The following is a 26,945-nucleotide window of genomic DNA, read 5'->3' as shown; positions in this document are numbered from 1 at the left end:
GGAAGTTTTGAAAGTCACCACCATTGAAAATATATCTGGGAATGGAGGTACTCAGATGAAAATTGCATTTGCCCTACAATAAAACATTGGCTGAATAGTAGTACAATTGATAAATTTGGTTTCTAAACGTCTCTGATTGTTTCATGCTCTTGGCCGCCAAACACACTGAGGTCAGCATAAACTGAGTTCAATGTTTTCTGAAGATGAGCTGTCATGTCACACAGCCTGTTCATGTCACGGTTTGCCTACCAACTGATGGATGAATCTGTGCTAGAGTTTGGACGAACAGCCCTTGAAAATGTTTTCTCTAACTTTTAAAAAAACGATTAATTCGATGCACAATTTTAAGGTTAGTTCAATTACATTATTTTGCATTTAACCAAACTAGTCTACATGTGTTTCTTATCTCAGTAATCCCAGAAGTACCAAGTGGAAACTGCGAACAGCCAATAGGATTCATTCTATAAGCATTGGCGTGGGTAAATATGCAGTGGTATTTAAGAGCACTTAATTTATTTTTCATGGTGTCTTTGATGGTGGAATGCTGGCCAAAATAACACTCCATTGAAACTGCTAAACGATTACACCTGCTTTGGGGCCATGGCTGACATCTTCTGTCGGCGCAATACACTAAATGCTTAAAAACGCCAATCAGAGCTCATCCAAATCTCCTGCTGGCTGTTCACAGCTCCTTAATAACGGCCTCACAGAGTTGGGACCATTTATTCAATTACTTGCTCAATTAAAAACAATTATCAATGTATTTATTGATGTTAGAAGGACTCCCTCATGAATGCATAAACTGAGGGGTTTAATCAGATAAACACTGTACGTAGGGGGACAGTGAGAGGAGTCTTTGTTAATGAGATGTGGAGAAATTGATGTAGCCGTAATACAGCCATCATACACAGGGAAAGAGAGGGAAAAGTGAAAAAGGATATGAGGTATGTATACATAAATAGAACTAATTCACATGACTCCTTATTCGCCCCCTAAAGCAGCTTTACAGAGATTAGGGCCTTTATCTGAAACCCTGGGAGGAACAAAGACCCGAAACTCCCACAGCCCACAATGTGCTGGGGAAGTTGAAGGAATTTCAACTAGTTCAACTACAGTCAAGCTAGCCTTTAAAAAGGGTTAGACACACTGAAAGTTAATAACTAAAAAAGTTAACTCAATCGACAAGGGAATAATATCAGATGATAATATAAGCAATCACAGCATTTATATGGCACAAAACAGTAAAGATCTAAATCTGGGTGACAGCATTATGCTGGATATTATTTTACAATAAATACAGCGAAGTCAAAAAAAGTGCCAAACAACAGCATTAACTGGTAAAGTGTTAATTAATTGTTAAAGTTGGCATAACATGTGAATTCAGCCTATTTTGAAAAGGCATGTTATTGATCTTATCAAATATCATACCTCAATCTTTCGTTCAGACGTTGCTGGTGACATATTCTACAATTTAGTCTGCTTAAACCCCGCCCCTTTCTTAAAATCAACATCCAATCAACAGCTGAAGTACCTGGTCTACATTTGTTTCTGTCACATTACCAAAAAAGATCTATTGCTACTTCCATTTCATCACAACTTTAACTTAAAAAAGTAAACAAAGCGACTTCAAATTGATTAATAATACTTCACAGTAATATTTCACAATAAGTTTAAATGTATTAAAATTACTAGTTCATTATACATAAAAAAATGTTTTTTTAATGAACAATGAATTGTTCATTGTTGATTGATGTTCGTTCAGAATACATTAATGTGGCATTCAGCACACCTGTGTTTGAGGAGGTCATGGGAATCGAGCCGAGACGCAGAGGACAATGACTTCACAACAGCTCCCATTGCCGACTGTCAAGAAATAAGTTTGCCAAGTTGACGTTTCTCATGCAATAAAGTTTTCCCTGACCTCGGTTCCACACTTCATTCTCTCCACTCGTCTGCCGACTGTTCCCACATCCCTTGTTCTGAGGACACTAAAAGGAATGGCTTTGTTCTTCCCCACCATAATTGTCAATACAACATCAGGCGGGCTTGGAGCAGCGCTGACCTGGGCTGTGGGAGGGCATCGATTTCTTTGGAGGAGTTGTTACTAAATACAAAAAAGACCAAAATAGCTTTTCGTTGTGGGTGGAAATCATAACACCCAGCAGGAGCTACTGGAAAGTGTTAATTGGGGCAAAACTTAAAATTCTGACCACCTAGCTTAAATTTCCAGACTTTCGCTGAACTGAACCGTAAAACATTAACGAGACAAATGACTTAAAGGGGAACTTTTAAAATAGCTTTTGTTTTTGGGCTCTACTAGAATAGGTTTTCATGCTTGAACGCTCCAAAAAATGATTATTTTCCACATATTCTCCATTGTTGCAGCTCCTCTCCTTCCAGTCTGTCAGTAACGCTCTGTTTAGTTCCGGTCTCTGTGAAGCCCCTCCTTCTGAAAAGCACACTGTGCTCTGATTGGTCGGCTGGAGCAGTGTGTTTTGATTGGTCAACTGCTTTGAGTGTGTTTGGGAAATGTCCCGCCACTTACCATAACCGCCAGTTTAACACACTACTAACTAACTCAACCAGGCCCCGCCCCTTTATTCTGCGCATTAATTATGTAAATGAGGAATATTGTGACGTGTTCGTTCCCGGAAGAAAACTCAAGACTACAATGGAGGCGTTTCAGGGAGTTCAGAAACACTGATATAGAGAATAACTCCCTTTGCTTTGTAACTTTGCAGAGCTTTTTCATTCTCAAACAACAACATTGAACGTTGAAAACGTTGAGCGTAAAAAAAGCATCATAGGAGCCCTTTAAGTGGCCGTGATCGCTTCTCGCTTAGCAGAGTTGGATGTAGAGGCCAGCTGGCTTATTATTTAGTTTTAGGATTATTAGGTTTTGATATACATATAACAATTACTATGGCAGTCCGTTTCAGTGGGAATTCAACATATGGTTTAAACATGCAAACTGTGTCAGCATAATTGATTTACCTATACAGCGAGGCTGGGATCCACTCCAGGTGCCATCAGCCTGGCAAAAGCGTGTCGTGCTTCCCACTGGGATGTAGGGAGCCATGCAGATAAATGACACCTCGGACTGGAAGATGAAACTGCGGCCTTCCCTCGAGCCAAAAGCAGGGATTCCAGGATCTCCACAGAACTTAGCTATTATCACAGAAATCATAAAGAAACACATTCAGCTAAATCATCCTCAAATGGTTAGTTATGAATGATGCTGAAAGATGCATGTACACTGTTAGAAAAAAAGGGGGTTCTGTCAGGCACTTCATATTATAGAACTTTTTATGGGTTCCCAATATGGGCTCGTAAACATACTTTATCACTAGAACATTTTTAAACAACCTATTAAACATGAAAGTGTTACACAATCATTTAAGACTTTTCTACTTATATAGAACCTCTTTGGCATAAAAAAAAAAAAGAGTATAATATAGAAATAGGTCTGTATAGAACCCACTTGAACCTTTTTTTTTATTATGTTACATCTTAGGTAGTGTCACATCTACCACTTCCCAGAAAGAAATGTATGAATATTGAAATTGTGAATAAGAATTGATAAAATTGCATTGAGAAAATGTGCATACTGTGAACAGTTTACTTTACTGTTCGATAAGATCTGTTAATGTTCTTCAAAAAAACAACAACACTCCTCTGCTCACCAAAGCTGCATTTATTTGATAAAAAAAAAAAAAAAAAAAAAAATTACAGTAAAAATTGTAATATTGTGAAATATTATTACAGTTTAAAATAACTGTTTTAATATATTTTAAAATGTAATTTATTCCTGTGATCAAATCTGAACTTCCAGCATCATTACTCCAGTCTTCAGTGTCACATGATCCTTCAGAAATCATTCTAATATGCTCATATTCGAATATGTCTGACATTCTCATATTTGATGCTCAAGAAACATTTCTGATTATTATCAGTGTTGAAACAGCTGTTCTGGAAACCATGATTTTTTTTTTTTAGGATTCTTTGATGAACAGAAAGTACAAAAGATAAACATTTATTTGAAATATAATATTTTGTAAGATTATGTCTTTGTCACTTTTGATCAATTTAATACATCCTTGCTAAATCATACTGACCCCAACATTTTGAACAGTAATGGACATATTATATACAGCAGGAATAGTAAGAATAGTATGTTAGTATGCTATTCTGAGAAAAGCCGCAGAATACTGTGGGAAAAAGTGGTGAGTCGTTCATTCGAGTCATGAATGAACGAAAGACTCGGAAGGTAAAGTAATTATTTATATTCCCTGTAAGTTATTTTTGACTGCATTATAATGATGTCTTAATTCAGAATATGATCGAGATTGCGTAGGTGGATGTGTTCGGGGGAATTTGCCTGTTAAAAGTATAACATTTAAAGCCCCTTAAATGAACGAAGTGACTCGAAAAAAGATTCGTTCATTTTGATGAACGAGACCGAACAAGAGAGTCAGTAAAATGATCCGAACTTCCCATCACCAGTGGGAAATCCCAAGCCCACGAAGAGCGTTATCTATAGCTCTGTCACTGTCAGGCAAACAATGAGTCCGAGGGAAAATCAATCGCATGCTTGACGTCACCGACTGACTGATCCATCATAAATATGCTGAGAAATACACTGACAAACCAGTGCCTGAGATCGAGCACTACAAACTTGACTTTTCTTGATGAATTATAGATATGCTGTCAAGATATAAAATAAAAGTGGAAAAGAAAGAAAAGGAAAAAATCAGTATCACAAAGTCAGAGGCACACTTTCTTTCCCAAGCAAAAGTTTGTGAGGGCTAAAACAAGGGTACCTTTGCGATAACTAGGCTTTTTAAACTTTAAATTCTCATACCTTAGATGTTCAAAGCATCACACAGCATTGGATGTGCTGAGACAGAACTGATATCCCAAGCTTCACCATGCTGAGCCCACCGTGTCTGGTGCCCTCAATAAACATTGCTATCTAGTAATCCAGTGGATGTACACATTCAATGATGAACCACTTAATCAATCAAATCTGATCATTAATTCTGAGTATATAAGGTGCATTTTTGGTGAAATTCTGGCATGCATAGGGTTGCAAAGACCCACAGGGATGAAGCAGTCAGTTTGATTAATATTAATATAGTACTCACGCAGGCACTGAGGCACCTCGCCACTCCATGTCCCGTTGCCCACACAGGTGAGGATGGCAGGGAAGGAGAGCTCGTATCCCGGGGAGCAGCTGTAACTCACGCTGGTCCCCCACTCGAAGTCCCGGCCCTCCAGGAGCCCGTTTGAGATGGGCACAGGGGATGTGCAGGTCACGGCTGAACGGACACATTAAACAGAAGGACAGTTCAGCAACTCATACTTAACAATCACGTTTCTAATGCAAGTCAGGGATGATCCACGGCTAGCTGTGCATTTAACGATTTGAATGCGTGACGTGGAGGCACAGAACCACCCGACGTGCATTCAGATCATTTAATGCACAGCAAGCCGTGGATATCCCGCTTATACCATGGTCATTTGCCAGCATTGTGTTTGCAACACTGTATTTGATCGGAATGTTAAATATGATGGTTGTTCTCATCAGTTATGGATCTTTAAATTCAGGATTCAGCCGCTTTAAATCAGACACAGAGATAAAGTAGTGCGGTAAGATTACATTTACTTGAATGAATGAATTATAGCATTTATTTTAATTAATTATCGATCGAGTGAGTGAGAGATGCATGTGTGAATTACGTGCTGTGAAGCATCTTTCTACTAATAGTGAAGCTACGAGTTTCAAAAACTTCTGTTGACCCGTCGTAAAAATATAATGTATAAGCTATTTTATTAATAAATGTTGCGTGGGAAGCATTGATAAGCTTCTGTGCTCCTGAATGTGTGTGTAGTGTGATCTCCGACCTCGGTGTGCAAGTGTGTGTGTGTGTGTATGTGCGCGCATATAGAATGGTGATTTAACTGACTAGAACTACCTGTGCATTAAATGGTTTTAATGCATACCTTCCAGCCAATCAGAATGAACAGACTATGGTAAAATTAGAATGTAACCAACATAAACATTGTATATTAAGCAAGTATATTTGCCTTGATTTCCTGTAAAAAATGTCTAAACACCCTTAAAATACAACAAATGGTTCTTCCCAGGGCCTGTTTTTCCTTTTCAACAAATGTTCAGAGAAAGGAAGTGCTTAACCTTCAGAATGTACTGATTGTTAGCCTCAAGAGGGCAAACTAAATATTATATGAGCTTCTTTATTTTCTGTTGAGTTTATATGAGGTTTGCAACCTTGTTACCAAAATTGGAGGAATAAATACAGTTTAAAAGCCTATTTGATGCGATTCATTTCTAGCAATAAACATAAAAACTCTCCATGGGGAGAGTTTGGGACCAAATGTGGTTTGTAGTTAACTTTATTTTCATTAAATGAAAGAAAAATATTTGTTTGACTATTTTTTCTTACAACAACATGGCTAACAGGGTTGAATGTACAGTATAAATATTTTAATTTTGTTGGTAACACTTTATTTCGATAGTCCACTTTAGACATTCTACTAACTATAGGTAACTTTGCAACTACATCTCATTAGAGTATTAGAAGACAGATATTATACTGACTATAAGTAACTTGGCAACTACAAGTCGATTTATTCTACTAACCATAACCTAACAGTCTACTAATACTCTAATGACTGCTAGTTGACATGTAGTTGCAAAGTTAGTAGAATGTCTAAAGTGGACTATCGAAATAAAGTGGAACCCATTTGTTTCTGCCATGTTTTTTTATTTTATTTTTTTAATGATGTTACTTAAAAAATTACATAAAATTATTAATCTAAAAATATAAATTATAAAATAATATAAAATAATTATTAAATATATGAATATATCAATAATTCAATCAGTGATTATTTAATACTATTTTTGAAGATTTATAAAATTATTGATATTTAATTATTAACAAATATTTAATTTGTATAATTTTGTATAATATTTTATAACTTGTTTTAGGAGTTAACATTTTGCTTTTCACGTAAATCCATTTTATTTGAGATGTTTTTATTGGAAAGCAAGACAAAGACATGGATTAAGAACAGCATTTCATGCAATGCACATTAATTGTCAAATCTAGCACAAACCTGCAATAGAAAAGTAGAATTTTCTCAGAGAAGAAGCGACAACAATACGTCTAAAGAAGTGTTAACTATCGCAGTACTAGCAGGTTCAGTTATGGTAGAGAGATGAATGGCTTCTGCGAACACTATTGAAGGCACTGAATGCTATATCTGTCTTAGAGGCCACATCTTTTCCAATAACTGCCCGCACAACTCTGTGAGCTAAGTCCTCTTCCCCGGTTATCAGTCCTCAGGTACCACACGAGCCTTTAAAATCAATCACACTCCACCAGACAGGAAGCCAATGCCTTGCTCAATCGGGCACTCATGATGACACATGGAGCAACACCCAATACAACACTCTTTATACCATGGTAAAGTTCCAGCCAGACTGCAATTACTGTCTGCAAAAACAATACATTTGACCGCTTCTTTATGAGCTGATTGTGTTGTCTTTGCTTGACTCATGCGATCCAACCAATGTTGTATTATTAATCAGAATCAGTGTTGGCATCCTTTTAAAAGGCATGACTCCTAAGCCAATGAATATTTCATATATACTGTCTACAACTGAAGAAAAGAGACAGAAGGGACGCACACACGCTCAATGTCAGGATCCTTCCCACACCTGAAGCGTTTGACACAGGTGGGAGTGGTTCTTTTTTGAGCAAACTCACTTTAGCAAGCATATTAATGAGACAGAATATCAGTGGAGTTTAGACTGTGGATATGAAGTTCAAGGCTCCTCAGATATGTATGCACAACATGTCCTTTAAGAGAAGGAGGAGGTCGCTGCCTTCAGGAATAAATGAGACATCTGTGTCTATCTAAATGAGCTTAGCAAAATGGCATTGGAGGCCAGGGCACTGGTGAGGAGGATCACAAATGCAACGTCCAAACCTGAAATTCAATTTCATATCACTTGATATATTCAGTACTAGTTCATCTCTTGGCAGTAGGGAAGATGACAGGAGTCATTTGTGAAATTAATTACAAGAAATGCAAGGGCTCATAGGTCAAAGCTGATTATAATAATGGGAACAACACAGCGCTTAAGGGCTGAACGCTCAGTCTGTGTCTGCGTGCGATTGTCATTTGTCAAACAGCATGATTGGTTGATAAAACATGAATGTTTAGCGCTGGTTGTGGCGCAATCGCACGAGAAAAGATGACTTACAAGGGTGCATAAACATTCATCCCTACGTTTCAAACAAGACATCCATCACAACAGTGAAGACACAAAGCTGGAAGACCTCAACTCGCTCTAGGAGGAGCATCTGTGCATCGAACGCTCGGGGCGGTTCAGGCCAGATGTGCAGAGATATATCAGAGAGAGAGTAATCTTAAACCCTGCCTTGTGAACAATAAAGCTATTTGGCTTTACTTGGCAGAGGAAATGCTGGAGTAATGTGTTAATCTTGGGACCACAAAGGAGAATTTAGGGAACACTTCACTAGAAGGTTCAATTTGTTAACATGCATTAAGTATCAGGATACAACAATGAACGTAATCTAAATTAATAAACGCTGTCAATGTTAATTTGTAAATATACTATTGTTCGATGTTAATTTACATTTGTGTATAGTCCATTAAATCTTTTCTAATGTATTCAACTTGAAAATATGCATATAAAACTGTTGCTGTTTGGCGGAAACCTCGGATCTACATTTCTTTTCTCTTAATCATTATTATTGGTCACACTTTACGACTGTTTGTGGGTTTTGCAAAAATGTAACCAATTTACCCCCGGTTTCACAGAGAAGGCTTAAGCTAGTCCCAGACTAAAATGCATGTTTGAGCTGTGTTAACTGAAAGCAACTTGCACTGACATTTCTTAAAATATGTCAATGCCATTGTTTTGTCTCACGATGCACACCAGTAATGTTTTTCTAAGGCATATTTATAAAAACGACTTAAAAGTCCGAATTGAACTAACCCTGGCTTAAAGGGATAGTTCACCCAAAAATGAAAATTCTGTCAGTAATTACTCACCCTCATGTTGTTCCAACCCCGTAAGACCTTCGTTCATCTTCCGAACACATAATTAAGATATTTTTGATTAAATCTGAGAGCTGGCTCACTCCTCCATAGGCTTCTAAGACACTATGGGTGTACTCACACTAGCCAGTTTGAACCGTGCCCGAGTGCGTTTGACCACCAAAGCGCGGTTCGTTTGACTAGTGTGAGTGCTCCGAACCGTGCCCGGGCGCGGCTCGATTAGCCGGCCCTGGCCCGCTTGGAAGAGGTGGGCCAGAGCACGGTTCAGTTGGACTCAGGCGCGGTTCGCATGCAGTGTGAGCGCTAACCGTGCTGGACTCCATTGTGTTCAGTGAGAGCGCCGCTCTTCCTGTTTATCCCGAAACCGTCGCACCATAATGAAGTAAGCGTGCTCCGGCACGAATGCTGAAACCCTATGTGAGTGCAGGCCAGAGGGGGAGTGGGGAGGGGGGACAATCGTACTCGGGCCCGGTTCATGGCAACCGTGCCTAGTGTGAGTACACCCTATAACTTGCTGGCCCAGAAAATGCATTAAAGACATCGTTAATATAGTCCAAGTGACTCCAGTGGCTCAATCTTAAGTTTATAAAGCGACGAGAATACTTTTTGTGCGCAAAACCCCCCAAAAATAACTACTTTATTTCACTATTCATTTCCTTCTCTCTGAGCCTCGAGTGAGTTCACGTAGTGTTTTAGCGCAGCGCGTCTGTGTTGTACGTCACACGTAGGCTCACTATTGGCCGACGCTGGTCATGTGTGTCATGCGTGTGACGTACAACACAGAAGCGCTACGCAGTTACACTACGTGAAAAAACTCGAGGCTCAGAGAGAAGGAAATGAATAGTGGAATAAAGTCGTTATTTTTGGGGGTTTTTGCGCACAAAAAGTATTCTCGTCGCTTTATAAACTTAAGATTGAGCCACTGTAGTCACTTGGACTATAATAACGATGTCTTTAATGCATTTTCTGGGCCAGCAAGTTATAGTGTAGAAGCCTATGGAGGAGTGAGCCAGCTCTCAGATTTAATCAAAAATATCTTAATTTGTGTTCCGAAGATGAATGAAGGTCTTACGGGGTTGGAACAACATGAGGGAGAGTAATTACTGACAGAATTTTCATTTTTGGGTGAACTAACCCTTTAAACTAACCCTTTAATACTGAGTCTGTTAAACTCAGTATTAAAAAGAGCTTGTGATTAAACCTCATAACTCTATTGGATCCTCAAACTGTCAGTCAAACCTCATAACTCTATCATGAATGAAGTGTTGAATATGTTTGGTCCTCAATAAAAAAGTATTAGTAAAATAGCATCTAAAATAGTATATGTATAAATGAACACATACCGGATTAACCTACACTCTAAAAAATGCTGGGTTGTTTCAACCCGTGTTTGGGTCAAAAATGAACAAATCCAACTATTGGTTACATTTTTTTCGTCTTTTTTGTCCATATTTGACCCAAATATGGATTGAAACAACTTTTATTTTTTTATTTAGCATAAAATGAAAGTCAGTGGGGTCCATGAAAGTTGTTTTGGACCCATTGACCTTCATTAAATGGACAAAACCAGTTGAGACAACCTTCAGAATATCTTATATGTTCTACAGAAGAAAAAAAGGACAGAATTGCACTTTTCCTTAAAACAAATCTGTAAAAGTATTGTTCATTGTTATCACATGATAACTAATATGCTTTAAGCATTGAACCCTAACTGTAAAGTGTCATCAGAATCTATTACAACTGTTATTTTTATTATGTCCAATGAAGTTTAAATCAAGTTTTACCTTTACAGAAAGGCACAGGTGCGTTCCAGGTACCGTTTCCGGTACAGGTGATGGTGGAGAAACTCTCGCTTTCCATCGTGTATCCGGGCTGGCACATGAAAGTGATGTTTTGTCCAATGGTAAAGTCTTCACCATATCTCAGCCCATTGGCCGGCACTCCGGGGTCTCCGCAGTTGATCACTGAAAATTAAAGATTAAAGAATTATGATGTTTATAGCCCAACATAAACGACTGTGTTTAGTACAATGTGCTAATAGTCTCTATGTGAGCTTGGAAATGTACAATGTGCCACACAACAGCACTGTAGATCTTTATTCAATATTTCATACGACTCATCAGATGGCAATCATAGCTTTTTGTGGCAATGTGATTGAAGCTATCGAAACAAACCTTGGGGAGCCACGTTCACAAATCATCTTTAACAACTCATTTACGCTACAGCGATCTTTAGGACCCCTGGCTTTTTTATTTCAAATGATAGATCTTGCTATTATGTAAAGAAATCAATAGTAGCACGCAAGCACGGCTCCCTTCCCACCGATGTCCCCGAGGTGCAACTTCAAATCAATTCCACAGATCTTTTACAATTATCATTCCTTCCAATGGATAAATAAGAGGTGGTTGGATAGGAATGATGCGAGAAAGAATGTGGCGCCACTGGAATTCAGATGAAACAAATTTGTAGTTTTGCACTTTGCCGTGGCTGACAAAACCTCGCTCGATCAGAACATTTATTTAATTATTTCCCGGATGCAACATCTTAATTTCCTCTATTGATTTATGGTGAACCATTACTTATTTGTCACCCTTGAGTTGCCATACGTTTTGTGTCTTTTGGAAAAGGACGGAAAATGATGCTTTGTAAAATCCATCAGCGGCCTCGCACATAAACATGTCAGCTGATGGTGAGAAATGGCTAACGCTAAATGCTAATGTGACTCCTCCCTTGGACACAGCCATGTATCACCGCTTTCGGCCCACTCAATAAACACATGTAGAGCCGCATCAATCAGAGCTGGTTTGGTGCACCTCCCATATAATCCCAGTGTACAGTGTGCAGGGAATACGCCCATGTTTAAGGGTGAGAGCATTAAGCGATGTGATTATGGATGATAATGCCAACTTAGCAAGACACATTACGCAGGCTAAGCTGTTTTATTGTGTTGTGTGGCTCTTCATCATTCCTCAAACAACTATTACTATGTGTGAGCGTAACGTCACTCACAAATCGAAATGAAATAGATTGAAATGATACAAAATGTGATCTGCAAGCTAACCATAAACAACGACTGTAACAAATAGCTATTTGATGTTTTTAATTTTTTATTACAGAAAAAATTAAAATGCTACAGTAAAAAACTGTTAATTGTTTAACACGTTACCTTACCATATACTGTATATTGAAAAACGTAAATAGTTTGCATTATATGAAATTTTGCTGTAAAATACTGTGAAATATGGTTTTTGCAAGTAAAAACTATGAATTGCCATATCATTTAAAGGGATGGTTCAGAGTAAAATCAACCTAGGGTCCTTTGCACCATGACCTCGAGCCAAACACCCCCTCCCCGAAAGCCTTTTTTCCCCTTGGTTGAACATTATTAAAGTTAGAGCTTATTTAGAGATGTCAGCCGAATGGTTTAGTGCAGGCGCTAATGGATCCAAGGTTGTATCTCGTAAATTACCCCACTAATAATGCCCAGAATGGTACCAAACTTCTACAGTAGTACAAATAGGTTCTATACTCGTAAAACGAGGCATTGGAAAGTTGGAAAGTACATCAGGAGTTTATTTAAATAACACTTGCCTGACGGCTAATGCTACCGCTAATCCGGACGTCGAGGTCACTTCCGTGATTTGGGAAAAGCCCGTAAAAGTCCTGGCAGAAAGCGATGCATAAGGATGTAGTGTAACGACGCCCAGTTCCAGGAATGCACTAATATTTTGTTGTTAGTACCAGTTTGCAACAATTATTAGTTAACACTAAGTTGTCAACACTTCAGAAAAAATTATAATTGGTCGTTACACTACATCCTTATGCATTGCTTTCTGCCAGGACTTTTACGGGATTTTCCCAAACCTCGACGTCCGGGTTAGCAGTAGCATGAGCCGTCAGGCAAGTGTAAAAATAAGAGCAAAAAATAAGAAACAACTAAAATTATTATTATGTGATGTCATATGATAATATTTTATATCCTGTAAATAATTTTAGTTGTTTCTTATTTTTTGCTATCAGTAATGTATATAAGATGTTTTGCGTTGCATTTTCTGTTATTTAGTTTTATTATGTATTATAGATTGGTATGGTAATATTATATCACTAGATGAAACATAGTTATAAGTTGTAATTGTAAATTTAACAGTGTATATGCATTGCTTTCTTAATGCACAGTGATATATATATATATATATATATATATTACAGTGCATTAAGAAAGCAAATATGGTCAATTTTGATTCATTTTAACTTTAGCGGGCACTCTCTAAAACATTGGTTTAATAACAAATCTGTAATAATAAGCCTAATCAATGTAAAGAAGAGTTTTTTAACTGCCAATACTTTTGTTTGCTAAAACTACGTTGCATTGTTTTCCTGCACTGCCAACGAAATGACAAGTCCCTCTCATTGACTCCTTTTATTTTATAACCCACAGATTATACAAAAAGGTTGTTTCGCACATTGAAATGTGAAAAAATTAATAAACATAAGGTGGAAACGGATTATGGCATTTGAACGAACAGGGTTTGTGACTAAATTAAGGCCTCTAGTTCTGCAATGCGATTTTGAAATATTGAAATAATTGATTCATGTATCTAGCAGAGGCAGATGATGAATTATTCTGACCTGTTCATCTTCCTCCCTTTAACAAAAGAACATCTCAGAGAAACCTGATCCGGCAATCCCACCAATTATGACCCAATTCTTCCACAAAATGCACTTATCTGAAAATTTTCTAAATCTTCCATATTCAAATGAACACTAGTAACTCCCATGTAGAGATTTTCATGAAGTTGGTCGCACAAACTTTTCTCTATCAGTCAAGGTCTGTTACCATGAAGATATATTTTTAGTACAGCTTTACACAAATGAATCCCACAAGCACATCTGTCACATCACCTCAATTATAGCCTGGAATGAAGAGCTACTGAGGCCATTTTGGTTTATTGGAAAACAAAGTGTAAAGCAGAAGAGTGTTGGACTCACAGGTGCAGTTGGGTGCAGTGCCAGACCAGGTGCCGTTAGCTTGGCATTGCCGTGTGGTGGAGCCGCTCAGCAAGTAGCCGTCCATACACGAATAGATGACCGAGTGTGAAAAGGTGGTGCCGTCTAGTCTGTAAACCCGTCCGTTACTGGGAGTCCCAGGGTTACCACACTGCACCGCTATAGTATTTCAGAAACACAAATATATGAAGAGTTATGAAGAGCTGTTCACACATGTAGGCCTACCTTATTGTCCTATCATCTCTTGTTTACTGTGACATTTTGCATCATTTTAAATCACTTTGACCCAGAAACAAATGCTTTTATATACTGAAATTTTTATTTATTTTTTCTATGAGATATAATAATTTAAATGATGGCCATCATAAAACCTTGTTTATGAGTAAATGATTTCTGAAAGTTCTAAACTGAAATCATAGACATTGTCAAAATGTTAGATATTATGTGACAGAATCAGGAGATTTATTTAAATATACACTACCGTTCAAATGTTAGGGGTCAATTTTTCTTTTTTGGGGGAAATAAATGAATTTTTATTGCATTTTGCAAAGATGCATTAGATTGATCAAAAGTGACAGTTTATAATGTTACAAAAGATTTCTGATTAAATTAAATGCTGCTCTTTTGAACTTCCTATTAATCAAATATTATTAAATAAACTGTTTTCAACATTGATGTTTCTTGAGCAGCAAAATCAGCATATTATAATGATTTCTGAAGGATCATGTGACACTGAAGACCGGAGTAATGATGCTGAAAATTCAGCTTTAAACACAGGAATAAATTACGGTACATTTTAAAATATAATAGAAAAAAAATATTTTAGATATTAATAATATTTCACAATATTAATGTACTGATCAAATAAATGCAGTCTTGATGAGCTTTAGAGACTTTCAAAAACATCATAAAAAAATTAAGACATTAATCTATAATGCATTTTCACTTTCATAAATTGTGCTTCTACATAAACAGCTTTTAAAAAGCGACTTAAAAATATCACATACAGTACATACCCCTAGTGTCTTGCTCAGCCTAGTATCGTTGTGTCTCAGATGGCACACACACAGTCTGTTCGATACGCATTGCTCACAAAAACTGTCTAAGTAAGTGGTTCTTGGCAAGAGTAAGTGGCAATGTGCACCAGACCAAACCATATGCTGTTCAGTCAAAGGTCTGGCTACACAAGTCTATGTGCTTTCTAACAAGTAATAGCATGAAGTTATCAGCAACTGAATCTAATTGCAATTTATTGAGAAGTAGTCCGTTATGTGTAATACTGTACATGCATATGCTTTGTGAGTAGCTTGCTTTCCCCACACTGCATTTGATATATCTTTTATGGACATCTGATGGGAAGAAAGTGATGGTCTAAAGGAACAGAGATCATTACAGAGACGTCTTTTGACCATGTAATGACTATGATAAGGGACAGTGGCTATAAGAGAATGAGGTATTAGCGTCGGCAAGGCTTAAATGAGTGGGGATGAAGTTTGAAGATATGGTGTGACAGGCCTGTACATCATACCCGGAGCATGGCACCGAGACAATGAGATGAACAAAAGAGAGCCGCAGAGATGCTGTTTGAGTGAATTAACCAGTGGAAAACCTATTAAACCGCCAAGCCGAAGTGCTTCTCCTGCAATGGAGGGACTCAGGCTTCCTTTCAGGATTGAATCATCTCTCTGTGCAGTTGTTAAAATGACAGCGCTCGCGGTACACCTCCATGCCCGGGAAGTTCAGCACTCGATTTGTCTTGCGATGACACGCTGACCATTGTGATTCCCACAGGGCTTGTGACTTCACGGCATGAGGGACGGATAACAGCGCGACACCTTCCCCCTCAATTAGTCAGTGTTCCTGTGTCCCGGTGCCAATTGCCGTCTCTCAAAAATGATTCCCGCACAATGGCTCGGGTCATGTCAACTATATTTTCAGTGGGAGCCCTGGGAGAAACACCATTAGTCAGGTCTCGGAGCAAGAAAACAAGATGGTGCATCATGTTTCCTAAAGAAAACACTGGCTGCTTGCCCCGGGAAGTGCCTGGTCATCTTTCATTTGTGCTGTAGACTTTACAGCCTCGGGGAAAATGTGGCTTTATTGCATGGTGTGGGACTCTGACAACTGTACAACTGTAACAGGCACAAATAAAACACCAGGTAACAATATGGACGGTGATATATTATTTAGCGGGTAGTTGATTTTATTGTTTGTCACTGATAAATGACTTTTGGGACTATTTTATGGTATAGCAAAGACAAGTCTTGCTTCCAGGGGGTTGAAACGATGGATGCAATATCATTATTGAAATGAACAAGAAGGTTCTGCACTTAAGAAATAAAAAAAGGCAATGCTTGTTAAAGGGTTTAATAAGTTCCACTATTAGATCTGCAACAATGAGAAGGTCACGGTTTCCATCTTTTACTTCCAAAACAACTCTCAGTTGCTGATGAGAATGTCTTTTCATAAAGTGGTTATGCATAAATCTTTACTATAGCAACCAGAGCCCACCAGTCATTAAGATCTTTTTATAAAGTAGGAATTACATAATGTTAACAATATGTGAAACTGAAAATTAATGAAAGATGTGATCTATCTATCTATCTATCTATCTATCTATCTATCTATCTATCTATCTATCTATCTATCTATCTATCTATCTATCTATCTATCTATCTATCTATCTATCTATCTATCTATCTCTCTCTCTCTCTCTCTCTCTCTCTATCTCTCTCTCTCTCTCTCTCTCTCTATCTATCTATCTATCTATCTATCTATCTATCTATCTATCTATCTATCTATCTATCTATCTATCTATCTATCTATCTCCCTATCTCTCTCTCTCTCTCTCTCTCTCTCTCTCTCTCTCTCTCTCTATCTATCTATCTATCTATCTATCTCCCTATCTATCTATCTATATATATCTATGTATCGAAACTGATACATTTGTCAGAATTCTTTGATGAATAGAAAGTTCAAAAGAACAGCATTTATTTGTAACAGAAATCTTTTGTAACATTATAAACAAAGCCGATATTTAGTATCACCTGAAACTTCAGAACGGTAGTGTATAAATAATTTGATTGAAAAATTATTTCACCGGAATACAGTGGCTATGTTTGAATGGCCATCAAATGAAAGTATGATCAAAATTTGAGAAAAAAAAAAGAATGTTTGAACCAGACATACCATAACATCCCAAATCTGAACCAATGGATTTCATCACATGCAAAATGACCGTCAGCTCTAAATATCGGCTTTGACAACCAAACCATATTTGTGTGCAGTCTGTACAAAGCCTTAGATCAGCCGATGACTTGTGAAAACTTCTGACTAGCTTTGGGCTGAGATGTCCTGTTCACCCGGTGAAGTCAGAAGAGTGTGTGTTTAGTGTGAGTGGGAGTTGGGGAGATTCGGAGATGCTGCTGGCGCTTACGTTTGCAGGACGGTTGAGAACCGGACCACGTGCCGTTGGGGAAACACATCCTTTCTGCCGAGCCAAAAAGCTCGTATCCCAGCGAGCAGCTGAAGTGCACTTTACTGCGAATCCGAAAGTCACTCTCATCTCTGCTGCCGTGGGACGGTGTGCCTGGGTCACCGCATGTCCCCGATGAATCACCTTCAGAGACAAAGAGAAGAGGTGATGGTCATTACAACTGTTTCGTGAATGTTCATATCCCTGTTGTATATGGCATAATATACTGGATAAAATATTAAACTCATCATTTTATAGACAGAAGCTGCATTAGTTAGTATTCTTGTATCACAATATCACCATTAAGTGAACGGGTGAATTTTAAATATACTGCGGATTCCTTGTTACAGCTGAAATTGGATGCTTTTGTTATGTGATTTAATGCATTATAATTTATAAAGGCATGTTCAATTAATATATATGTATTATAGTGTATTATAACAAGACCATACAATGCATTATAAGATGCATTACAAAGCATAATTAATGCATTATAAATACTTTTATAATGCATTTTAAATAAAGGCTTTAAGTAAAGTGTTACCGGAATACTTAAAAAAACGTAAAAATCAATATGATTGTGTTTTTAAGTTTATTATTTAAAAATATTATAAATGTTGTATGTTGTGCTGCTTCGTTGAAGACATGATACTTTTTTTTTTTTTTCAGGATTCGGACTAATAAAAGTTCAAAAGAACAGCATTCTTTCATGGTAGAATTTTTTTTTGTAACAATGTGAAAATGTCTTTACTGTCACTTTTGATCAATTTAATACATCCTGAATAAAAGTATTAATTTCTTTAAAAAATGTAATGACCCCAAATTTTTAAACTGTAGTGTATGTACTGTAAATACTGATTTGATGGTTGTAAAATAAAAAGATAGATAGATAGATAGATAGAAAGAATGACAGACAATAGATGGATGGATGGATGATAGATAGATAGAAAGATAGACTGAAAGAACGACAGACAATAGATAGATAGATAGATGATAGATAGAACAACAGACAGATGATGGATGGATGGATAGATAGAGATAGACAGAGATAGATAGATAGATAGACGATAGATAGATAGAATGACAGAACAAAGTTATTTTAAGTAACAAAAGATCCCGCATTACAGTGAATGAAACTGAATGAAATAGGAAAATATGAGGCAGAAAAAAGAAATAAATCAAGAATTTGCGTCAAGTGTAAAGAAACGTACCATTTTAACCTATTCTACTGTCAAACGAATAAAAAAGGATGACTAGTCCTTCGCCTGTTCTGCGGCCTCTCTCAGGATGTAATCTTGGAGGAGGACAGCTTTTTTCCTCATGCACTCAAGGCTTTGCTACAGCTCTCTGGAAATTGATATTCCTGATTGATTCCTGCAGCATCCATATATCTGAGCTCAGGGCCCTGCAGCCTTGCACCTCACCTGAACCTGCGCTCCATTCATCATCAGCACACACACACACACACACACACACACCTGCACACGCACATACTGTAGGGCTTATGAATAATATAGCCACACCAAATATAGAAAGTGATCGGTTGTGATTGTGTCACGTCGCACAGCAGTTTCACATTCTGCGAGCACAGACAAATATCTCGCCGCTGGAAAGCTGATTAGGACACAGTGTTAGAAACCATGACTTATTGCTGAAACCACAAGAGCTAAAATAGATCCGAGGCAGGTTGTACCAGCTGTGTGCAACTTAGCTTAGTTCTGGCGTAAGTTACAATTCACACACTACTGAGTATTTGAGCATTGCACAATTATATCAATGCATAAAATAAATACTTACCGAAAGCCTCTGAACATGATGGCAGACTCATTCAATTATATCAAAGACCTCATGTCTTACCTGACAAGACCTCACTCATATATACATGGCATATACAGTCAAACCAAAAACTATTCAGACACCATATATCATTTTTAATAAAAAAAATGTAATAGTGCGTTTTATTTATGCAAGTTAGGATAGTCCTGCTGTCCAGTCTATCTAGTCCAGTCTATCACATGATCCTTTAGAAATCATTCTAATATTCTGATTTATTATGAGTGTTGGACACAGTTCTGCTGCCTAATATATTTGATGAATAAAAGGTTAAAAAGAACTGCATTTATAAAAAATAAATAAAATAATTCTAATAATATAAATCTTCTTTACTATCACTTTTTATCAATTTAACACATCCTTGCTGAATATAAGTATTGATTTATTTAAAAAAAAGAAAGAAAAAAATGACTGACCCCAAATTACTGACCAGTAGTGCATATTGTTGTTACAAAAGATTTCTATTTTTAAAACATTTGCTTCTTTTTGTTATATATATTTTTTAATTTTTTATTCAAAGTATCCTAAAAAAGTATCACAGGTTATGAAAAAATATTAAGCAGCAGAACTGTTTCCAACTTTGATAATGAATCATCATATTATAATGATTTCTAAAGGATCATGTGATAGACTGGAGTAATGATCCTGAAAATTCAGCTTTGCATCACAGAAATAAATGATAATTTAAAGTATAATAAATTGAAAACCAATTATTTTAAATTGTAATAATATATCACAATATTACATTTTTTTTAATGTATTTTTGATCAAATAAATGCAGGCTTGATGAGCAGAAGAAACTTCTTTCAAAAACAACAAAACGTCCAAACTTTTGGCCTGTACTGTATAAATATATATATATTCCGAGAGCACTAGTATGAACTTTATGTCCCAAAGACCTTCATTTGGTGCAACCCTTCCAACACCCTAAAGGCAAACATAAAATACTTAATATAAAACTCCCCTCTCATATCAGGTCAGCCAACATCTAAAACAACCCATGTCAAAGGAACCGGCCGGCTCCATAAACAAGTAATGATTTATTTAAGAACAGGCAGCTGTATAAAAAAAAAAAAGTCCAGATGTAATTCATCAGCGTGGCTGGGGAGTATAGGCAGGGCTAGTGGCGGGCGGCCCACGGGACAGATTAAAATGACTGTTATTAAAGGACTGCAGGATGTTCCTCTTACTTATTAATACGTCAGTGAGCCGCTGGAACAGGCTCTTCTGCTGAAGGACCAGTCGTTGACCCTTGCATGACTGGCAGGTTTTAATTCCGCAGACTTATAAATCACACACATGTGCCATGCGTCACACAGTGGGACCCGCGGCCAGACCGACGTGATGCATGGTGACATAGAGTTAAGTGAGGAAGCGGGAACCCCGTCGGTCACGCTTGCATAGACTGGTCGGGTAGTCAACTACTTCAATGTGTTGTGACAGTGACATGTACTCTTCTTGGGGCGTGATGCAACGGCCGGCTCTTATTGGTAAACTCTTTCCGAGTAAACGCACGGTGGTAAATTTCCTGGGAGGTCTACGTATGCTCGTATGTCGCTGCGTGTTTTTATGTCATGTTCAGTCTTTGTCTTTCTTGCTAGTGGCAGAGGACGAGAGGAGCGAGAGCCGGGAGGTGTGTGTGTGTGTTTGGACTCTCTGTCAGCGAGAGAGTGCTGACCAAGCATCACACTTCAAGGGCAGACGGAGGGGACTGCTGTATTAGCCGTCCCGCTGGAGCTCTTCCACTTATCCAACAGCAGCTCCGAGACCACCGTGGACATGCCGGGAGAGGGTATATGTCCATTTGCATGTCACAAGTTGATGTACAGCCACTTCGGATCAAAAGAAGTCACTGAAAACATGCAGTTCACACTCCGATGCAACACTTCTGACAGATGACTGACACTATAGTAAATGTCATCTTTCTGCACCCACAAGCCTCGAGTGGGGAATTAAACATGGATTATTGATCAGTTGCATCTGTGGTGGCTTTTAGCAGTCAGGTTTGATTTTTCACTTCTGGTCAAATATGCTTTTGGACAACAGATATGAAACAGAAGAATTGACTGAGCCATAGCCTAGCATTTAAAGTTAGTTCACCCAAAAATGAAATTTACTCACCCTCATGTCACTCCAACCTGGATGACTTTCTTTCTTCTGTGGAACACAAAAGAAGATATTTTGTCCTTTTTTTGTCCATATAATGAAAGTCCATGGTGTCTAATGTTGGCATTGTATGGACAAAAACAGCTGAAGAAGCCTTCAAAATATCTTCTTTTGTGTTCTGCAGAAGAAAGCAAGACAAGCCTATCTTGCACCCAGCGCAATTGACTTTGTACACCGACGCATGTATCATTCCTATTTTGCAGCCGACGCACAGCGGACTTTTCCCTCCACAGACGCATGTCGGTAAACTTGGGAATGAACTTGCGCTCCCGGGGGTGGTTCAGCGAAAAGAGGTGTGTTCCGGCGCAAACATTCCCTGGAGCTATTTTGCAGGTTTAGAAAACAATTCCGCCACTGACTTTAGACTAGGTTTTTCCTGGTCCTGGTCAGTGTTGCGCAACGTTGCGCATGTTATTCAGATGCTATTTTAAGGGCGCATGCTTGGCCATAATCAATGTAGCGTGTGCACAACGCGCATAGACTTTGATTCTCTCATCTACACAGAAGCAGCAGTTTTCATTTTTGCAAATCATACATTATTACAAGGAAAAATATTACCACACGAGGGAACATCTTGTTGTGTCCATGAAGATGTGAAAAAATAGGCATAAATCTGGCTTACACATTTACCCAAATTTTCATACGCCTGTTTAACCGAAGCTAATTTGGGTGTGTTTCTCCATCCCCATACAATGTCACTTCTCTGTGTTTTACGGCCCTGACGAGAACGTCGGTCTTCTTGGCTGTGAACCGCTCCTGGCGTGCGTCTGGCAAATCCGCCGTTATAATAGCAATCCGCCATGGAACAAGCGTGCCTGCTCTTAAAGGGAATGTGAGATGTCGCTCTGATTGGTTTATTTCACGTTACGCCCAAACCACACCTATGAGTAATGAAGCTACTTCAGACCAACACATTTTAGATTTGCGTCGGGCACAAGAGTCATTTATCCCGCCGGTATAATAGCAACAGCGCCCGAGATCCGCCCACAAAGTTACTTGCGTTTCGCGTTTGATACTTGCATTTCAGATCGTTAAAATAGGGCCCAAAATGTTAATTTTTAGGTGAACATTGCCTTTCAAGCACACATTCTCAAGTAGGACACACAGACCCAACATCTCATTCTTCCCATAATTCCCTGCCCTGTCTCTACAGTTTCGGTCAAAGAAATGGCAAAAAAGTCCACTTAAGTCACTTCCTTTCTACCACAATAATCAGGCATATGTTACAAAGTAAAGTATGCAATATTGTCTATACTTAAAAAGTTTTACTGATTTATTTTCTCTTATCTTACTTTAAAGGTGCACTGGTAACACTTTTCAATAAGATCCCATTAGTTAACATTAGTTAATGGATTTACTAACAATAACTAACAATGGGCCTCATTCATCAATATCTTCCTAAGAATTTTCTTAACTTTGTACTTAATAAACTTCCTTAGAAAAGTCTACGTCGGATTCATGACATGTTCTTAAACAACAGAATTGTTCGCACCTGTGTTCTTAGGATTGATGAATCCCACGTCTTTGTAATTGAAAGCGCGTGCCAGTTGTTCCTAATTAGCATAATAAAACACCCCGCAAATTCCCATATAAGGACATGACACTTCAGGGCCGTGTGCAAGAAAAGTTGGAGAATGTCCAAAAGACGCACAGATGGTGGTTGTCCACCGATCACCAAACCAAACAAGAACTTAAAATAGAAATTCTACTGCAACAGGTAAATGCCAAACGAGGCATAATATTTGATTTAATCAGCTTAATTGCTGATGTAAACTGCAGCGTTAGTGTTTCTTTGCATACTATGATTATTTTTTTCAACAAATGATCAGAAATACATTACAGTAAAATACTATCATTGTAAACGACTGTAGAATTAAATAAAATGCAATAACCAATTATTTGGAGCAAACTGTCATAACTCAAATGCTCTTGAGTGTGCGCAGATTTTGTTCTTGGCTAAGAACAAATCCAACATAAGAAAACATTAGTGAATGTCAGAATCTTCGTAAAAAGTGCGTAAGTGGGGTTTAAGAACACATTTCTTCGTAAGAACGGCTGGTGAAAGAGGCCCAATGAGCATTGCATTTGTTACGGCATTACATTTGTTACGGTACTATACGATAATAAAGTTTTAATTGATGAGTTGTCAATACAATATATAACAATACAATATATAGGGTATGATTTTACCACAAAATTCAGCATACTGACACACAATGATAACTGCAAATCCACCTTTGGTTGACTGGATCCAGCTGTTTCTGTGAACTGCAGCTTCTCTTTCCTGTAGCTTTCGGCAGTCTGTAAAAATACACCTCAGATCTCTTGTCAAATCTATTTGTACAGTACATCTCAAAGCTCTTTCCCGTTTTAGATGTGTTGAGTGTGTTTTTCGCAGCATTCACGCTGAAAACCAATGCTGCCACTCGGTGTGTGTAACCGTAGTCACTCCGGCCGACCGTGATGTCACATGCATAAACTCTATTGTTAAAGGGATGGTTCGGAGTAAAATCAACCTAGGGTCCTTTGCACCATGACCTCGAGCCAAACACCCCCCAGAAACCTTTTTTTTCTCCTTGGTCGAACATTATTAAAGTTAGAGATTATTTAGAGAAACCAGCCGGATGGTTTAGTGCAGGCGCTAATGGATCCAAGGTTGTATCTCGTAAATTACCCCACTAATCATGGCCGGAATGGTACCAAACTTCTACAGTAGTACAAATAGGTTCTGTACTCATAAAACGAGGCATTGGAAAGTTTGTAAGTACATCAGGAGTTTATTTAAATACGCTACACTACATCCTTATGCATCGCTTTCTGCCAGGACTTTTACGTGCTTTCCCCAAATCACTGAAGTGACCTCGACGTCCGGGTTAGCGGTAGCATGAGCCATCAGGCAAGTGTTATTTAAATAAACTCCTGATGTACTTGCAAAATTTCCAATGCCTCGTTTTATGAGTACAGAACCTATTTGTACTACTGTAGAAGTTTGGTACCATTCTGGGCATTATTAGTGGGGTAATTTACGAGATACAACCTTGGATCCATTAGCGCCTGCACTTAACCATTCGGCTTATATCTCTAAATAAGCTCTAACTTTAATAATGTTCGACCAAGGGGAAAAAAGCTTCTGGGGGGTGTTTGGCTCGAGATCATGGTGCAAAGGCCCTAGGATGATTGCAAAGGCCCAAACCATCCTTTTAAACATCATGTCTAAAATTCGCATTACATTTTTTCTAGCCTCATAGGTCGAGACGACCTGTTTATCCAAACCACGAGCAGTAGGTGAACTCGGAGACTGTGGGAGACCTGATAGGAAGCAATTAATTTTTTTTTTGCAATTCTGTTTAGGTTCTTTTAGGGACAGAGAAATGACACTTCACCTTTAAGAAAAGCCGGATCCCTGAGGTCTGATCTAGAAGCCGCTGAGTGCAGTCACCTTGCTTTATCTGCAGTCAAGCAGTGCCAGAAAGCTCAAGCAGAGCTGGGAAGTTAAGTCTTGAGAGAGGCTCGCTGCCCGAGGCTTCAGTCCTCACATCCGTACAGACGCTTTAATTGGGCCACTGGAAGTTCAGGTGTGAGCAGAGAGAGAACAGAGGATCTTCCCATCAGGAGGACACTAAAGCCCTCACTGAAACAGCTCAGTATATGTGCTAATTGGGTATCAGGCTGTTTCAGGGGCAAAGAGTAAACGCTTGTTTGTTGATTTTAAGAGGGTTGGATCATGTCATAACTTCAGGAGGCTTTACCTCGGAGACCTCTCACTGGATGTAGGCAATTAGAAGAGGCCGGCAACAAGGTCAAAGGCTTGTAATAGCTTCGGTTTGGACTGTTATTAAAAGGAAAAGCACGGGACGCTGCTGCCCGATCTCAAGAGCTGCTCACGCAACAGATGCGCACACAAAAAACATCAACTCAGGCCTTTTCTAACAGTCTGCAGTCCCTTGCGTGAGCACATGTTTGTGTGTGCGAACGCCTTCAGCACGGCACACAGGAAAAAGGATGAAGTTGCGCTGCTATGATTTTGTGCCATGAAACCCAGAAAACCCTGGAGGCAGATGAACAGTACCAGGAAGAGGAAGAGAGATTTCTCTTTCTGTCTAGCTGTTGTTCTCTCTCTGCCGCCTCCTTTCTGGGTCATGGATCCGGCGTATACAGCAGGATTGGAGAGAGACAATGTGTGTATTCACACTTTATGGGTCACAGACACTTAACGCAGGTCTAATGGATAAACAGTGGGTGTTTAAAAACATGCGAGTTCACATTCACGCGAAGACTGTGTGAAAGTTTCCAGCAAGGTACAGTCACACTGACGGCGATTTGTAATGACAAAGCAAGCAGAAGTGATTTGGTAATCAGAGGCAACATGCACTCAAAAAATGGATTTTTGCTGCTTGTGCAATTTGGTTAATTAAAATGAGCTAATGCAACACAATTCTTGAACAGTTTGACACTGCTTAATTTCACTGCGTGCAATCAATTTAAATTTGTCAAATGGAAGTTTACTTAATCCATTTGATGCTGGACATTACTCTGAACATTATTATCGTTTCTTAAATCTGTTGTTTAATTCACTTAGTTCTCTACTCAATTATAACATGGTTATTTCATTTATTCTTGTATGCTGAAAAAACATCAATAGGCAATTGTCTAAAGTAGGAACATATTATGATAATATTTTTTTAGATTTATAATTATACATTTATATAAAAATATGACTTAGGCAATGAACAGTGACCCCATGAGGCAAGAAGCAATGAGAAAATGAGTGTTGAGATTCAAAATCATGACAATATCACAATTTGATGTTTAATCTACACTACCATTCAAAGGTTTGGGGTTTGTAAGATTTTTAAAAAAATGTTTCTGAAAGAAGTCTCTTCTGTTCACCAAGGCTGTATTTATTTGATCAAAAATACAACCAAAACCGGATTATTGACAAATATTTTTACAATTTAAAGCAGGGCTATGCAGTTTCGGGAATTTCTTCGCTGTATTCTTGCTTTTTGCTCGCAGGTTTCTCTATAGAGCTCCCCCTACAGCTTCGGAATAGATATTTGAGGCGACCACCATTCAACCCGAAAAAAGTCATATAACTATTCCAATGACTCCGAAGCTGTTCGGTTAAGGTAAAAAAGTTACTTAGTTCACCTTTAAAACAACAGTTTTTATTTTATTTGAATATATGTTTTATTGTAATTTATTCCTGTGATCAAAGCTGAATTTTTTGCATCATTACTCCAGTCTTCAGCCTCACATGATCCTTCAGAAATCACTCTAATATGATGATTGGCTGCTCAACAAATGTTTCAAAATGATTATAGCATATTAAAATGACTTTATTTATCAA

General features: G+C 38.2%; 1 protein-coding gene across 1 annotated transcript in view; it reads right to left on the bottom strand.

The window, feature by feature from the left end:
* csmd3b (CUB and Sushi multiple domains 3b) overlaps nt 1-26,945 on the bottom strand; it is a 466,880-nt gene that overhangs the window by 18,582 nt on the left and 421,353 nt on the right. Inside the window, exons 58-62 of the mRNA XM_082185594.1 lie at nt 17,558-17,740; nt 14,104-14,280; nt 10,899-11,078; nt 5,145-5,318; nt 2,995-3,168 (exon numbers count right to left, since the gene is read on the bottom strand). Coding sequence (XP_082041720.1) covers nt 2,995-3,168; nt 5,145-5,318; nt 10,899-11,078; nt 14,104-14,280; nt 17,558-17,740 — 888 coding nt within the window. The remainder of the gene's footprint in view (nt 1-2,994; nt 3,169-5,144; nt 5,319-10,898; nt 11,079-14,103; nt 14,281-17,557; nt 17,741-26,945) is intronic.

The sequence above is a fragment of the Leuciscus leuciscus genome, assembly GCF_965113295.1.
Source record: "Leuciscus leuciscus genome assembly, chromosome: 12".
In the NCBI taxonomy this organism is placed as follows: Eukaryota; Metazoa; Chordata; class Actinopteri; order Cypriniformes; family Leuciscidae; genus Leuciscus; species Leuciscus leuciscus.
This window is presented reverse-complemented; position numbering and strand designations above follow the sequence as displayed.